Consider the following 17,737-nt stretch of genomic DNA (forward strand, 5'->3'; position numbering starts at 1 on the left):
TTTACACGAATGGAAACTATACGTCCACCGAAAGCTGATATTAGAGATGGTGAGATTATAATCAGACGTCACATCACCCTGTTAGTTCTCGGACCACGAATCAGATGAACATGTGCTTGTCCTCTCTTCCCACGAGCAAATATTAATCATACAGCAGATATTTCACGTGCTAAAAGTACAGGTGAGTTACAGGTAATAATCTGGGTAATATCCACTTTTGTTTAGTGTTCACAATAATAGTTAAGAAATTATATTTTGCATTAAGCCTATTTTTCAGACCCCTATTTATTACATTAAGACAGAATTATATATATATATAAAATCGATTCGAAAATCGATAAAATCGTCAAATCGATTAATCGCATCTTACATAAGTTTGTGTTTATATATGTGTGTAAATATATATGTGTTTGTGTATATGTATATATGCGCACATTATATAAATGCAAAGTTTTGTGTTAGATGCAATTAATCTTGATTAATCGATAGCCTTTTATTTATATATATATATATATATATATATATATATATATACACATACATATACACGGGGTGAAATATGACATTTCTGTTTGAAATTTACTCAGTTTAAAGACTGAACAATGGATCATTAACCAGCATCAACTTGAACAGCCAAACTATAAACATTAAGAGAGAAAAAAAAAATAATTTAGTGACCTATAGAAGTTATTCTCTAATCATTGGACCCAATAAACCCTTAAAAATCTCAATAAAATCGGTGTGTTGCTACAGAAAGATAATCAAGAGATCACATAATTCAGATTCAGTCTGGGTTATTAGGATTAATTCTTCATCAAACTCACTCAATCGTTCATTAGGACATCTGTCGTTTGTAGATAAAACACCTTAGAGAGAATCCGAGCACGAAACAGACGCCACTGTTATATCACTATGTTATATTGTTATATATTTGAGCGGGGGAGAGAATGACGGACTCCTCTAGACATCATCACAGCATTACGAGACGACACAGCCCGTGTCTGTCTGCGGCTTCAGATCCGGCTCCTTCACTGGCTTGATCTCCTCGTCATGCTTCGCTTTCGGCTAGAAGGAGGGAGATGATATCAGTGCTTTAGATACAGAGAGCTATCTATAACATCACACAAGTGACAAGTGCAGTATCACACGAGTGCTGTTTTTGTGCAACTGTGATTTATTTATTCAACAGTTCAATAAATAAGAAGTTATCAGTAAATATTGCCAATGAAAATATCCCCTATAAAGCCAGAGCAGAACTGTTGTGCATCTCAGAGTAACACAGTGGTGCTCAAATCAATCGGGTGAATCAATGATTCAATGACTCATTCATAAAGAGAGCCATTTACTTCATTCCTGAATTAATCAACGAATCGAATGAATGATTCAATGACTCATTCATAAAGAGAACCATTTACTTCATTCCTGAATTAATCAACGAATCGAATGAATGAATGATTCAATGACTCATTCATAAAGAGAGCTATTTACTTCATTCCTGAATTAATCAACGAATCGAATGAATGATTCGATGACTCATTCATAAAGAGAGCCATTTACTTCATTCCTGAATTAAAGCTCCAGTATGTGATTTTTTTTTACCACAAGAGGGCGCAGTTTCCAACAATAACAAAGGCGAAGCTTGATGACGCTATGAAGGAGGTGACGATGGGAGATGTCGTTTTTAATGCGTTTTCACCATCTAGCGATGTATCTAAATGAAATTAATGAATCATGATCACGGATGAGGTAATTTATTCGTTTTTGTATTACCTGTATGTCTGATCGTATTATTTTATGTCATCATAATTAATGAACTGCAAGGAACGTGAAATGTTATGCTATATTATCCCGTTACAACATACAGCTATTTGTCAAATGATTTGTTGGGTTAATGTTGTGCAGTTTTACGTTTTTATGGTTAATGCCGTGTTGTTTAACGTGTTCAAACCAATATCTAAAAGTAAATTTGAACGAACATTTGCAAGTAATGACTAAATATATATTTTTAACAACACATATCCGATTGTATTTAATTGTACTGCCATAATCTCGGTCACCACACGTGATAAAAAGCCTTACCGAAGTACAAAGAGCAATATAACTTTGTTTATAAGTGCTATTATTGACAGTTGCATGTCTTACCTGTCTATCAATACACTCGCGAGAGCAGAGTCTCTGTCAAGTCCAAGATAGTCGCGCAGCTCTCTCCATCTCGAAAACGCCTGCCGATATTTATCCAGGTTTTATTCCTTCGTTTGTCACACAGTCTGCGTGTATCAGAATATGGACGCTTTCGTTTTGTTGGCACTTCAATACTCGCCAAAGAGTAATCGTGATCCATAACAGCAATAACCATCTATAACCACCACTTCCGCATTTGACCATGTGATATTCCGGTGTGGTGGGTCATATTTTTTATTTTATTTATATTTCTTCTTTGTCAGACGTCGTTATTGTTTATTGTGATAAGAAAAAAAAACTCAATAAAGTTGTTGTAAAAAAAAAAAAAAAAAAATCCGGTGTGGTGGAATATCCGATCACATGGTCCACACCGGAAAACAAGGATAGAGCGGACATTGCGTCACTGAGAGGAGACGTTTCTTTTCCGGGACGGCCAGTTATTTAAAATCGAAATTTCTCTGAAATAAAAAATCTTTGGAGACTTTTGAAATATTGTAAGTACACAACTGGAGGAAATATATCACACTGTGCAAGTTATTTTCGGAAATTTTATTACAAAATTCCTACATATTGGAGCTTTAATCAACAAATCGAATGAATGATTCAATGACTCCTTCATAAAGAGAGCCATTTACTTCATTCCTGAATTAATCAACGAATCGAATGAATGAATGATTCAATGACTCCTTCATAAAGAGAGCCATTTACTTCATTCCTGAATTAATCAACGAATCGAATGAATGAATGATTCAATGACTCATTCATAAAGAGAGCCATTTACGTCACTCCTGAATGAATCAGCGAATCGAATGAATCAATGATTCAATGACTCATTCATAAAGAGAGCCATTTACGTCACTCCTGAATGAATCAGCGAATCGAATGAATCAATGATTCAATGACTCATTCATAAAGAGAGCCATTTACTTCATTCCTGAATTAATCAACGAATCAAATGAATGAATGAATGATTCAATGTCTCATTCATAAAGAGAGCCATTTACTTCATTCCTGAATGAATCAGGGGATTCAATGACTTACTCATCTAGACATTTAGTTTCTTATTTAGACTATAATTTCGTAATTTTTTTTTCATATTTCCATACTTACATTTTTTTTTTTTTTTAAACACATTAAAGGGTCAGTTCACCCAAAAATGGGTTCACCCAAATTCTATAATCATTTACTAATGTCGTTTCAAACTTGAATGACTTTCTTTTTTTTGCAGAACATAAAAGATATTTTGAAGAACCATCGACCATTTTATGAACATAAAAACCAACACATTTCTGAGACAATTCTCAAATTATCTTCTTTTATGATGCATGCATATATATATAATCTGAGACTAGAACCTGTGACCTTCGGGTTACGTCCAAGTTAAGTCCAACTCTGTAACCATTGTGTGTGTGTGTGTGTGTATAAATGCTCTTATTTGTGGGAAGGGAAAGCTCTCCTCACCTTGTCGTCTTTCGGTCCTCTGGTCAGGTCAAAGGTGGCGTAGACTTCAGGTGTGCACTGAGCGCTGAGAGCCGGGAGCTCGAACGGAGTCGGTTCAGCCAGACCATAACTAGCCTTCAACTCCAGAGCGGGAGCTTCAGCGGGAACCTTGTGAAAGTAACTGACACACAAATTCAGCCGTCAAAAACTAGTTTTCTAGGAAGCTTTTTGTTTTGTTTATCATACTGTTACATTGAGTGTTAAAGAGGACCTATTATACCCTTTTTCAAAGTTTACCCAACTAGAACAGGTTTTCATGCTTGATTTTTTCAAAAACACATTATTCTCCTCATATTCTCCATTGTTGCAGCTCCTCTCTTCCCAGTCTGTCAGTAACGCTCTGTTTAGTTCCTGTCTCTATGAAGCCCCTCCTTCTGAAAAGCACACTGTGCTCTGATTGGTCAGTTGGATCAGTGTGTTGTGATTGGTCGAGCGCTTCGAGTGTGTTTGGGAAATTTCCCGCCCCTTACCATAACCACCAGTTTCACACACTACTAACTAACTCAACCAGGCCCCGCCCCTTTATTCTTTATTCTATATTATAAATGAGGAATATTGTGACGTGTTCGTTCCCGGAAGAAACTCAAGACTACAATGGAGGCGTTTCAGGAGTTCAGAAACACTGACACTGATATAGAGAATAACTCCTGCTGGAGGGACTTTGTGCTCGAACTGCAACATTACACACTAAAGAAAGATGAACATGTGAAAAAGCATAATAGGGCCCTTTATATTTCCTCTGGATGTGTTTGTTGACTCACATGAAGCCGTTCTCTCTCTGGCATTTCTCCAGGGTGTTTTTGATGAACGAGCCCAGTTTCTTAAAGAAGAGCTGCTCCGAGGGCTTGGCGGTGCTGCCGGGACCCTTCGTCTGACGGTACTCTTTACACAAGGCTTCCGCGCGCGAGTAACCTGCCGCCATCACAACCATTACAAGAAGGATTTCACACACGTGATGTAACTATTAACTCTTTCCCCGCCACTGACGGAATATTCCGGCTTTCCATGTTTTCACTGTTATACGGTAGGGGGCGCTATTACACATCTTCTGAAAGAATACTGAATCTCCTGATCAAAACACAGGCGAAGAAGAAGCAGAAACAAGTGATATCATATGTAATCATATGCATATGTAAAATAATGTGATTATTAACATTAAACAGCATATAAATCAAAACTGCCTAATGTTACTGAATGAAATGTCGACCCAGGACGAGCGACAGGACTGTGGGGTGTTGATGGACTCGATCTACTCCATCTGTGTTTTGATCACCGTTCTGAATCTAATCTGGACGTAGTCTTTGACAAAAACATGATTTTTTTCCAGCTTTTTGCTCAAAATTTTGCTTTTTTAATGAAACTTACTCACATTCAAGTGTTGATAAAAGAATGCATGAAGCTTTGTTTTTGTTTAATAGCAGAGGGTCTGTTCTTTTTGATATTTTGCATGTTCAGATATTCATACAACTAAATATTCTTGGGAACATGAAACATTTGTGAAAATGGTAAAAAAAAACGCTGGCAGGGAAAGAGTTAAAAGCTCATTACAGCATCATTTTACATATACAACTTTTGAACTTAGTTAAGAAATTATAATCTAATTGTCACCAAAATATGTCCACTAAAATACCCAATTGCACATCATAATTGACTGAAATGTCTGATACTCTGAGGGATTTATTTTGCGTACATTTCTCGGCCTCCTGCAGGGATCTGATGGCCTCTCCACATTTATCAGCCGCAAGAAGAGTCTGTCCATGATAGCAGTGTGCCTGCCAATCACATACATCACACAGTCAAATATTTAATGCACTAGTGTATCACATCCAAACACTCCACTCGTCTGTCATTGTTCAAACCAACAGAAAGTCCCGCCTCAAACTAAAAACATTTGGTTGAGTCAATATTAAATGTTAAAATGCCCCAATTATGCTATTTTAAAGGTTTACATGATTCCAAGGTCAAAAACATTTACATTTTCTCATAATATACAGTGCAGCATCAGCTCTTTTTCGCAATGAGTCTCAAAGCAGTTCGTTTGAAGATTCAGTCTCTCCAATGTCTGGTTCAATCAGATAACACGATTTTAGCCTGATTTTGGCACGATGAGTTTGACGTTTAGTGTCGTGGGGATTCGTGAACGACAGCGGGCGTCGGGATGCAAGATTCGATTGTTTCATCTCGTATAGTGGGTCATAGTGGACGACAACCGGCGTTGCGTCTGCGATGCTTCACGACATCACGATAAAAAGACTAGCATGTTTAATTTTTTTTTTGGCCCTCCACGACGGTTCCGGTTCCGTGTGCGTGAGTGAGTGAGTGTGTGAGTGTGTGTGTGCGAGTGAGTGCGAGTGAGTGAGTGAGTGTGTGCGCGAGTGAGTGAGTGAGTGTGTGTGTGTGTGTGTGTGTGCGAGTGAGTGAGTGAGTGTGTGTGTGCGTGAGTGAGTGAGTGTGTGAGTGTGTGTGTGCGAGTGAGTGAGTGTGTGTGTGTGTGTGTGCGAGTGTGTGCGAGTGAGTGAGTGAGTGTGTGCGCGAGTGAGTGAGTGTGTGTGTGTGTGTGTGTGTGTGTGTGTGCGAGTGAGTGAGTGAGTGTGTGCGCGAGTGAGTGAGTGAGTGTGTGTGTGTGTGTGTGTGTGCGAGTGAGTGAGTGAGTGTGTGTGTGCGCGAGTGAGTGAGTGTGTGTGTGTGTGTGTGCGAGTGAGTGAGTGTGTGTGCGAGTGAGTGAGTGTGTGTGTGTGCGCGTGCGAGTGAGTGTGTGTGTGAGTGTGTGTGTGAGTGAGTGTGTGAGTGAGTGTGTGAGTGTGTGTGAGTGAGTGTGTGCGAGTGAGTGAGTGTGTGTGCGAGTGAGTGAGTGTGTGTGTGCGCGAGTGAGTGAGTGTGTGTGTGTGCGCGAGTGAGTGAGTGTGTGTGTGTGCGCGAGTGAGTGTGTGTGTGCGTGCGAGTGAGTGAGTGTGTGTGTGAGTGTGTGAGTGAGTGTGTGTGTGTGAGTGTGTGTGTGTGAGTGAGTGAGTGAGTGTGTGTGTGAGTGAGTGAGTGTGTGTGAGTGAGTGAGTGAGAGCAAGTGAGTGCGTGCGTTTGTGTGATTGAGTGAACAAGAGTGTGAGTGTGTGTGTGTGCGCGTGTGTGGTAGTGAGTGCATATGGTATGTATGTGTGCGAGTGAATGTGTGCGGGAGTGTGTGAGGGAGTGTGTGAGACGGCACGCGATGACTGGTCGGAAAGCAACGTGTAGTCTGACATGTTTCTTGTCCACGACACAAGATTTTAGGAGTCAAAGTCGTGTAATCTGAACCAGGCATAAGCCCCTCCTCTCCGAGAGCTGCTCTGCTCTGATTGGTCAGATAGCCCAGTCTGTTGTGATTGGTCGAGCACTTACCACGTGAGTCGGAAACGAAACGCCCATTACCATACCTGAATGTCAGCTCTTTCTCAGCGCTTGATACACAGTGATATGAACAGTAACAATGGCGTCAGTTTTACCGAATCAATTCTAGCGCAAATTCTAATCCTTTTGAAGTGCAGCACAGAAAACACTGTCTTCTCGACATGAACAACACGAACCAAACTCTTCCGGTCTCAGCTACAGCTACAGTGTTTGAGGGCGGGGCTAAGAGACGCTGTTCAGCCAATGAAGACCACAGACTGGCATTATGCAGATTTGTCACAAACCTACGTATTACTGGAATTACTGACGACTCGTTTCAGGCAGTTTGAGTCGCTTCGTTCTTTTGGTACACAATAACTCCATTTATCTGCACTTTGATCTTTGCAGACCTTTTACATTCGCAAACAGCTTTATTACACACCGCATGAAAGGGAATATCTGAAATAGGGGCGCTTTAAATTATTATTAGACATTACTATTTACAACGATCACAGACATCGTGATGCGTTAGTGTTCAGATGGACTCACGTAAGCCATGTAGAAGTGCTGCTTCAGCTGCAGGTATTTCTTCCATTTACTGCTGCATTCTGGGTCCAAAGTGTTCAGAGTGTGATCTGAAAAATAATATGAAAAATAATCTTCTAAATAATGTATAATTTTTTGTTATAAGGCTCTCTGAAAGTATTTGATTAATATTTCTGAACAAATGCTCTCATGTGTCCTGCTGGACTTTATAACATGATATAATTATTTAAATTCACATCAATATTTTTATTTTTATTTATTTATTTATTTTGGGGGGGGGGCAATTTTTTATATATTCTTATACATTTCTGATTATGGTAACTAAGTACAACAAGCATGAGCAATTCGTTCATGTCTTCTAAATGATCCCAAACTTTTGTATATATAACAGTAAATATATACACCCCCATATTTGGAAACGCAAGCAAATTATAATGCAGAATTAAAGGGATTGTTCACCCAAAAATGAAAATTCTGTCATCATTTACTCTGCCTCAAGTTGTTCCAAACCTGTATGAGTTTCTTTCTTCTGCTGAACATAAAAGAAGATATTTTAAAGAATCAGTTGACAGAAGCCATTTACTTCTATAGTATTTTTTTTACTACTATGGAAGTCAATGGGGTCCATAAACTGCCTGATTACCAACATTCTTCAAAATATCTTCTTTTGTGTTCAGCAGAAGAAAGAAACTCATACAGGTTTGGAACAACATGAGGGAGAGCTAAAGGGATACTTCACCGATTAGCATTAAGCTTTGTATCAGTAGAAACCCGGTAGTATTCTGGAGTGACCGTGCTTCTCTCCCTCATGTCCCGCTGGGACGAGAGATTTCTGTATTGTGTGTCTGGAAAAAAAACCTCAGATGACGCAAAAATCATCATTTATCGTCATCAGAGGCTTCTTTGTCCAGAGGCGAGAGACTCCAGCCAGTAGGAGGAGCTCGTCCCGCATGTCTTCAACCCGCCCATAGGGGGCTCTCACGATAAAACGCCGTCTTTTCAGTTTCGAGTCGACTAGTAGCCTAGCTGTATCATTTCTCCCGATACTGCCCTCTGTAACCGGTAGGCGTGGCTTGGGCGTGTCCTCGTAGGGCAGCGAAGCAAGTGCATTCTGGGAGTTGTTGTCTTTCATCCACATGAGCCGAAAACACATTTTCTGGCTTTTCTCAGTCTAGAAGGCACCAACTTCTAAAATAACTTCACATTTCTACTACATAAATGACCCAATAAATTTTCCCAGCAGTGAAATATCCCTTCAATGATGACAGCATTTTAATTTTTGTGTGAACTGTCCCTTTAAATAGAGAGAAGCAAAAGGTTGATTAAACAGTAGCAGTAGTAAACCTACCGGCCTTTTGGTAGAAGTTTGCGGTTTCGAATGCTAGCGCTGCGATGAGGGAGGCGTTGTGCTTCAGCTCGATGGCTCTGGCAATGGTCACTAAAAACACACACATAAACCGTCACACACACACACACACACACACACAAGAAAGCAATACTGTAGACTCAGAGTAAACAGAGGCATGTTTTACCCTCCTGAGCCTCGGCCTGACTCTGCACAATGTAGGTGTCAATGACTCGGGGCTCCAGGTCTCGGCCCTTCTCTGCTGGAGTGATGAGCCGAGGAATATGAGTCTCCTGAAAGTGAAATATTACCATGGATCAAACAGTAAGCCACTCATGACCATGCATTACACTGGTTTTACCATGTTAAGGGGGTTTTAGGCACTCAAATCACTGCAATTCAGAGTCTTTTTGCTTTAATTCGACACAAAATAAGTCACATTTTACCTTGAGGGTTTTAAATATTCCAGCAGCGGTTTTCAAACTCTTGTGAACGTCTTTGGCCTCGTCCTCTGTGACGCTACAATGTAAAAAACAAAAAACTTGTAAAAATGCCTTTAATGAAATATTGAAACTCAAAACCCAGACAGAATTTATTACACTTATAAATACTGTATTTTACAGACTGAGGCGATGTGCAGTCAGTCAGAGAGTAATAATGACTAGTGTACAGTGCATAATCTCATTTATTACAAGGCTACTTATCAAAAGGAATAAATTAAATATTGATTTAGAAATGAAAATGATTTTATTATTTAGGAAGAAAAATTGCAGTGATATCTGAGAAACCTTTTTGTCATTTTAGTATTTTTTTTATACTATTATAGTACGTTTTATTATTTATAATTATTATTAATTACCTTTTATTTATCTATATATATATATATATATATATATATATATATTTTTTTTTTTTTTTTAATTAATTTTAGTTTAAGTTTTGTTATGTACTTTTGTCATTTTTTATTAGCTTTTTTAAAATTCTATTTAGCTTTCATTTATTTTTATTTTAGCTTTAGCTTATTTTCTTTTATTAATTTAAGTCTTTCATCTAATCTTTATATTTTATATTATTTCAAATAAAAAATATGATTTTTAATAGTTTAATTTTAGCTAACAATACCAACACTGGAGATAAATTAAATTGGCACAGTTAGGTGGGAAATTAGTTGCATGTCTTTTTAAAAACTATTTTGAACTTCTCAAAACATCAGATATGCATGTCTGCATGTGTACGGCTTACACATAGTGGAAAACTTATTTGACAGGGTTTTATTTTACAAACTGTCTAAATGCTTAAGTACAGCAATTAATAACTTAGCTATCACAGAACGTCATCAATGACCAATCATAATCCATTATTCCAGAGAACTTACTTCTCCTTTCCAGCCAGTCGTGAGGCAAACTTGGTGTACCAGATGGCGACATTAAATGCCATAGACACCAGCTCAAAGATCGCATCCTGCTGCGCACTGAAACACACAAATATCTTTTAATGGGGTCATGCCTCTTAATCAAACCATGTTATCTTAGTTCAGATTCATCTGTTATTTGGTAGAAGCTCATCAAACTAGATCGATGTCAACATAAACACGTCACATGACCTGCTTTCATTCTCAAAAACCATGAACAAAACTACACAAGATAAAAGAAAATAAGAAAATACAGGTTCAGTTGCAGGACGCACTTAGTTTGTTCAGATCAGAACACAATTTGTTTTTTTTATGCAATAAAGTATTACTACCAGCTTGATAAATATAATAAATGATGCATTTCAGTGTTTTCTTCCAAGAATGTGATGCATATACAGTACCAGTCAAAAGTTTGGAAACATTACTATTTTTAATGTTTTTGAAAGAAGTCTCTTATGCTCATCAAGCCTGCAGTTAAAAACAAAACAAAAACAAAAAAACAGTAATATTATGAAATATTATTACAATTTAAAATAATGGTTCTCTTTTTTAGGCAAGGCAAGGCAAGGCAAGTTTATTTATATAGCACATTTCATACACAATGGTAATTCAAAGTGCTTTACATACTATTAAAAATAATCAGAAGAAATAAGAATATACAAAACAGTTTAAAATAAAGAAACAAGAAAGAACTAAAAATAATTAAAACAGTTTAGAATAAAGAACAGTTTAAAATAAAGAAACGAGAAAGAACTAAAAATAATTAAAACAGTTTAGAATAAAGACTAAAATAAGACACAGTATAAACAGTCGGACAAACAGTGACAGAGTGCTCATTCATTAAATGCAAAGTTAAACAGATGTGTTTTGAGTCTGGATTTGAATGTGACTAATGTAGGAGCACGTCTGATCTCCTCTGGAAGCTGGTTCCAGCTGCGGCTGGCATAATAGCTAAAAGCAGACTCTCCTTGCTTAGAGTGAACTCTTGGAACTTCTAGCTGATGTGATCCTAATGATCTGAGTAATCTGTTGGGTTTGTATTCCGTGAGCATATCTGCAATGTATTGAGGTCCTAGGCCATTGAATGATTTATATACTAGTAATAATACTTTAAAATCAATCCTATAAGTAACTGGCAGCCAGTGTAATGACCTGAGGACTGGTGTGATATGATCATATTTTCTGGTTCTGCTAAGAATCCTGGCTGCAGCGTTCTGTATGAGCTGCAAATGTCTTATGGTCTTTTTGGGAAGGCCAGTGAGGAGTCCATTACAATAATCCACCCTGCTGGTGATGAAAGCATGCACTAGTTTTTCTAAGTCTTGATTGGAAACAAAGCATCTAATTCTTGCAATATTTTTCAGATGATAGTATGCTGATTTAGTTATTGCTTTGACATGACTATTGAAACTAAGGTCTGACTCTAAAGACACACCAAGATTCTTGACCTGATTTTTAGTTGTTTGACCTTTAGAGTGAAGGTATGCGTTCACCTTGAGAACTTCATCTTTGTTTCCAAACACAATGATTTCAGTTTTGTCTTTGTTTAACTGTAGAAAGTTTTGGCACATCCAGCTGTTGACTTCATCAATGCATTGAAGCAGAGAGTCAATGGGGCTGTAATCATTAGGCGATAGGGCTAAGTAGATCTGTGTGTCGTCTGCATAGCTGTGGTAAGAGATTTGGTTCTTTCTCATTATTTGGCTCATTGGGAGCATGTACAGGTTGAACAGGAGTGGCGCAAGAATTGAGCCTTGAGGGACTCCGCATGTCATGGGCGTCCACTCAGACTTATGGTCACCTATACTCACATAATAACCTCTCCCATCTAAGTATGACCTGAACCATTTTAGAACTGTCCCAGAAAACCCCACCCAGTTTTCCAGCCTGTCTAGAAGTATTTTGTGATCGACAGTGTCAAATGCAGCACTGAGGTCGAGTAGAACCAGCACTGATAATTTGCCTGAATCTGTATTTAAGCGAATATCGTTTATTATCTTAATGAGCGCCGTCTCTGTGCTGTGATGCGATCGGAAGCCAGATTGAAAATTATCAAAGTATCCATTTGAGTTTAAGAATTTGTTCAGCTGGTTGAAGACAACTTTTTCAATGATTTTGCCTGTGAAAGGAAGATTTGAGATCGGTCTATAGTTGCTTAATATAGTCTTATCCAGATTGCTCTTTTTCAGGAGGGGTTTGACAACAGCAGTTTTAAGGGAGTTTGGAAAACTTCCATAGAAAAGTGAGGCATTTACCACTTCTATGAGATCTGCTTCTAAACAGTCTAACACACTTTTAAAAAAAGATGTGGGAAGTGTGTCAAGGGCGCAGGTTGATGTTTTAAGGTGCTGAACGGTTTCTTTCAGAATTTTGCCATCAATTTCTTCAAAATCAGACATAGTAACTACTTTCTCAGGTTGAAGTCTGATCTGACTGACCCCAGCGCAACTCAAGGATGTGCTGATCACCTTTCTAATATTATTGATTTTCTCAGAGAAAAAGGTAGCAAACTCACTACACTTGCTGTCGGAGAGCATTTCACTGGGAATCTCGCTTGGGGGATTTGTTAGTCTGTCGACAGTAGCGAAGAGATTTCGAGTATTATTTAGGTTTCTGTTTATGATATTGGAGAAGAAAGTCTGTCTAGCTTTGCCTAGTTCCATATTGAAAGCACGAATGGTGTCTCTATAGATGTTATAGTGGATTACAAGTTTTGTCTTTCGCCACATGCGCTCTGATATTCTGCATTGTCTTTTCATAATTTGCACTGCTGTTGAGTTTCTCCAAGGTGCTTTTTGTTTACCATTCTTCCTGACTTTCACAGGAGCAATATCATCAATTACATTTTTAACCTTTGAGTTAAAAGAATCAAGGAGAGAATCAACCGAGTCAGCAGATATGCTCGGTCTTAGGGATATGGCCTTCATAAATAGTACACTAGTGTTCTCATTTAGGCATCTCTTCTTGACAGACACAGATCTAACTTCAATGGCAGGAGAGATCAATAAATCAAAGAAAATACAGTAATGATCAGAGAGTGCGACATCCTTAATATCATTCAATGAAATGTTTAGACCCTTACTGATAAGTAAATCTAGAGTGTGTCCACGATTGTGTGTGGGCCCATGTACATGTTGAATCAGATCAAAAGTTTTTAAAACAGTATTGATTTCTTTTGTCATATTATTTTCTGCATTATCTATGTGAATGTTAAAATCTCCAGCAATAGTGAAACTGTCAAACTCTGAGGAAATTATTGATAACAGTTCTGTAAAGTCCTCAGCGAAGGCTGGAGAGTATTTTGGAGGCCTGTAAATAGTGATAAGTAAAATCCGTGGAGCACCTTTTAACACAATACCCAGATGTTCGAAAGACGGGTAATTACCAAATGATATTTGCTTACATTGATAGACATCTTTAAAAAGAGCAGCTACACCCCCACCTCTCCTTCCAGCTCTGGAGACACTCATAAAGGTAAAGTTCGGAGGAGATGTTTCATTGAGGATTGTTGCACTGCAGCTGTCTTCTAGCCAAGTTTCATTTAGAAATATAAAGTCCAGGTTGTATGTGCTTATAAAGTCATTGACTAGAAGTGATTTATTTTTAAGTGAGCGGATGTTTAAAAGTGCTAACTTAACAGTCTTGCTTTTTGTGTCCACAATCTTAGTTTGTCGTGTGATAGGCACCAGATTAGATGGGTTTGCTGTACGGCTTTTAAAGGCCTTAGACTTTCTAACATGTGAATGAACAGATGATACAGGAACACTGGGTTCCCGCTTGTTCTGTAAACATTTGAGAAAGTTACTGTTATCACAGCGGGGACCCGGCACAAATCACTTGGAGCTGGTATTGGTTGATTTTGTAACACCTCTAGCAGACGGTGGAAGTTGTGGGCCCTGGCGTTGTGGAAGGGGCCTTAATGCTCGAGGAGGAGGAAGAGGGGGAGGGGGGAGAGGGCGAGCTGCGCCCATAGACTTTGGTGGTAGTGATGTTTTTCTGGTTGATATCTGGGGGCTTCCAGCGAATTGGGTTCCAGCATACACTAGTTTTTCCATTTTCTCTGAGAAACACATCAATGGGGATGTAGGAGATAGTGATAGCGGTGAGAGTGGCTGTGGTGTTAATGGAGGCTGTAATATGCTGTCTTGGCTTTCCTGGTCGTGTTTGGGTGCTGAATCTGTTGTTACTGGTGGCTGTAATGTACTGTCCTGGCTTCCCTGGTCATTCTTGGGTGCTGAATCTGTTGTTTTTGGAGGCTGTAATATGCTGTCCTGGCTTCCCTGGTCATTCTTGGGTGCTGAATCTGTTGTTTTTGGAGGCTGTAATATGCTGTCCTGGCTTCCCTGGTCATTCTTGGGTGCTGAATCTGTTGTTATTCGAGGCTGTAATATGCTGTCCTTGGGAGCTGAATCTTGTGACATTTCTAATATGTCACAGTCTGACTCTGGTGAGCTCTGTGGGCAAGGCTCAGCTGAAGTTGTGTCCGTGAGCAGAAGATGTTTTGGCTGCATGGTGTTATCATTGTCTTTGTGAGATGTGTCAGCCGCATGTCCATTCAAGTCCTGAAGTGAAGTATTAGATACTTTCTAAATATATATTTTAATATATTTTAAAATGTAATTTATTTTTGTGATGCAAAGCTGAATTTTCATCAGCAAGTACTCCAGTCTTTGGTGTCTTATGATCCTTCAGAAATCATTCTAATATGATGATTTGATACTCAGTTATTATCAATGATGGAAACAGTTGTGCTGTTTAATATATTTTTTTGGAATACTTTTTTCAGGATTCATTGATGAGTAAAACGTTAACAGCATTTATTCATAAAAACAGCATTTATTCAAAATAAAAACATTTCTAACAATATAAATCGTTACCATCACCTTTTATCAATTTAACACATCCTTGTTGAATTAAAGTACTAATTTCTTTAAAAAAAAATAGTTATTGTTCCCAAACTTTTGAACGGTAGTGTATATTGTTACAAAATATTTCTATTCTAAATAAATACAGTTCTTTTAAACTTTTTATTCATCAAATAATCCTGAAAAAAGTATCTCAGGTTATAAAAAAAATATTAAGCAGCACAACTGTTTCCAACATTGATCATAAATCATCATATTAGAATGATTTCTGAAGGATCATAAGACACCAAAGACTGGAGTACTTGCTGATGAAAATTCAGCTTTGCATCACAAAAATAAATTACATTTTAAAGTATATTAAAAAAGAGAACCATTATTTTAAATTGTAATAATATTTCATAATATTACTGTTTTTTTTTTTTTTAACTGCAGGCTTGATGAGCATAAGAGACTTCTTTCAAAAACATTAAAAATAGTAATGTTTCCAAACTTTTGACTGGTACTGTATGTCTAATGCAATATAAAAGTATTCATAATGTATGTTGTAATGCATTATTTCTTGTATTATAATATTAGCAGATTCCTTGTTACATCTGAAATAGGTTGCTTGTCATGTTTTAATGCATTATACTTTCTAAAGGAGTATCAATGAATAGATCGTATTAGGCTATAACTCTGGTTACAGTTATTGATGAGACCATACAATGCATTATAAGGTTTATTAACTCAACAGTTTGTGTTGAGTCGAGCTGATTACCGCTGAACTGCCCCACACTGTGTGATAGTTACCTTGCAATATTTCCCTGTAAAGTGTCAGTCCATTTGAAGTTCTGGATGAACCGGAGCTTGCTCTCTTGTGTGGTTCCATCCAGCGGCAAAATGAATCCTATGTGCATTAAAAAAAAACAGAAAAACTTTTAACAATGCCAACAAAACAACAACAATAACATGCCTCTGAGCAACATACATGCAAATGAATAAATTCAGCATGAGCAACATGGAAATATCTAACCAGAGCCACCAGGAAATATAATAATTCACAAACCCTGTAAAAGAGCGAAATATTCGTCACTGGATTTCTTCATAATCTCTGGGGTACACGTGGCATCGGTGAACATGTCCAGAAGTCTGGCCCGCGTCGTTCTCAGGTCACTGCGAAAGAGATACGTCATAAAACGTCATACAGTGGCCCACAAAATGAATATAATACCAGAATAAACTCCTCACTTGCAGATCTTGTTGGCCGCGGGACTGGACGCCACACCGTACAGGTTGAAGGACACGGGCGCTGTGGATTTCAGAGGGTTTCGGTGGAACCAGTGAGTCATGGTGACCTGAACAAGAAGAAAGACACTATTATTATTAGTTTCTGTTTTATTAATGCATTTCAGGACAATTCATTTGCTGTTGTATGAAACTATTTTAACATGGTACTACGTCACCACCAAATATCCAAGATAAAATCTGGATCTTGACCATTAGGGAACAACTGGCTGAGTAGAATTATTCTTGAGAAACACGTCCAATTGACTAGATTAACTAAACTAGATGTTATGTGATTTTCTATATATCAGAAACTACACAGATGGTATTAACACTGACATTTTCATTCAGATTGAGAGGTTACTAAATTTCACATCTATTAATATGCAGTGCGTTTAATTTACAAAAGAACACTTGAGTTCAGATCACAAGATCATTGGTTCAAGAGATGTATGAACTGTGAACGAGTCATTTGATAAGGCAGATCCATAACATCTCGGCCTTGTTTATCAACAGCTCTATGCGAATAAAAACAGACACAGAAACAATACACCGGTTAAAAACGATCTACTGCTGATGCTTTATCGTCTACATATGAACAAACGCTGATCTGTGATCTTAATGCGGTTCATAATACGAATACAAATCTGAGAGAAATGAACCGAGTCAGAAATGAACCGAGTTTACCACTAGTAAACACAGCAGCTCCCGGGTCAAATCTCACAACTGATTTATAAAGCTTGTTTTAAATGAAAGAGATATGTATTTTTACCAGTAATGTGTCGACTGTCAGATGTTTGTTGTTTTAATCGGCGAGACTCCAAAGATGTGGATCAGGAAACGCCAAAACAATGAACGCTCTTCCGGTATGACGTGATTCGGGCGGTGACGTCATGCACACGCCCATTGAGTTTAAACCCCGTTTACGTAATTTATTCAGAAACGTGTTTTGCCAGTTTCCAACTTCGCAAGTAGAGATAGCCTGAATGAAACTGATATAATTTTTTAACTTGTATTGGTTTTTGTGGTTTCTGTTCAAATATAAGTCAAGGAAAAGCAAGCTACAACATAACTTACAGAGTCACCACATCCGTGTGAATTTCTTATTACCCAGAATAAATCAAATTTTAGGATCAAATACCAGTGTTTATATATATATATATATGTGTGTGTGTGTGTGTGTGTGTGTGTGTGTGTGTGTGTGTGTGTGTGTACTCACACGGTGTGTGACACACGCACACACACACATAAATGGGTGTATAC

The 17,737-nt window shown here is 38.0% G+C and overlaps 1 protein-coding gene across 1 annotated transcript; it reads right to left on the minus strand.

Annotated features, from left to right (window-relative positions):
- Positions 1-561: 561 nt before the first annotated feature.
- Positions 562-17,358, minus strand: brox (BRO1 domain and CAAX motif containing). Its single transcript, XM_084090855.1, has 13 exons — positions 17,247-17,358; positions 16,439-16,545; positions 16,257-16,363; positions 16,001-16,097; positions 10,311-10,406; positions 9,382-9,454; positions 9,123-9,228; positions 8,939-9,028; positions 7,594-7,679; positions 5,372-5,453; positions 4,443-4,593; positions 3,643-3,802; positions 562-1,065 (listed from the first exon to the last, which is right to left on the minus strand). Exons 2-13 carry the CDS (start codon positions 16,537-16,539, stop codon positions 979-981), a joined length of 1,236 nt encoding a protein of 411 aa, XP_083946981.1. The 5' UTR covers positions 16,540-16,545; positions 17,247-17,358; the 3' UTR covers positions 562-978.
- Positions 17,359-17,737: the final 379 nt, after the last annotated feature.

The sequence above is a fragment of the Abramis brama genome, assembly GCF_963993115.1.
Source record: "Abramis brama genome assembly, chromosome: 18".
Classification (NCBI taxonomy): domain Eukaryota; kingdom Metazoa; phylum Chordata; class Actinopteri; order Cypriniformes; family Leuciscidae; genus Abramis; species Abramis brama.

Bases quoted from the DNA above. Each gene is read 5' to 3' on its own strand.
- brox (XM_084090855.1), bottom strand. From the start codon at position 16,539: ATGACTCACTGGTTCCACCGAAACCCTCTGAAATCCACAGCGCCCGTG. The intron at 7,680-8,938 runs GTAGGTTTACTA...ATTATTTTTCAG, and splicing joins AAACTTCTACCAAAAGGCCG to ATCACACTCTGAACACTTTG. The intron at 3,803-4,442 runs GTGAGTCAACAA...TTTGTGTGTCAG, and splicing joins CAGAGAGAGAACGGCTTCAT to TTACTTTCACAAGGTTCCCG.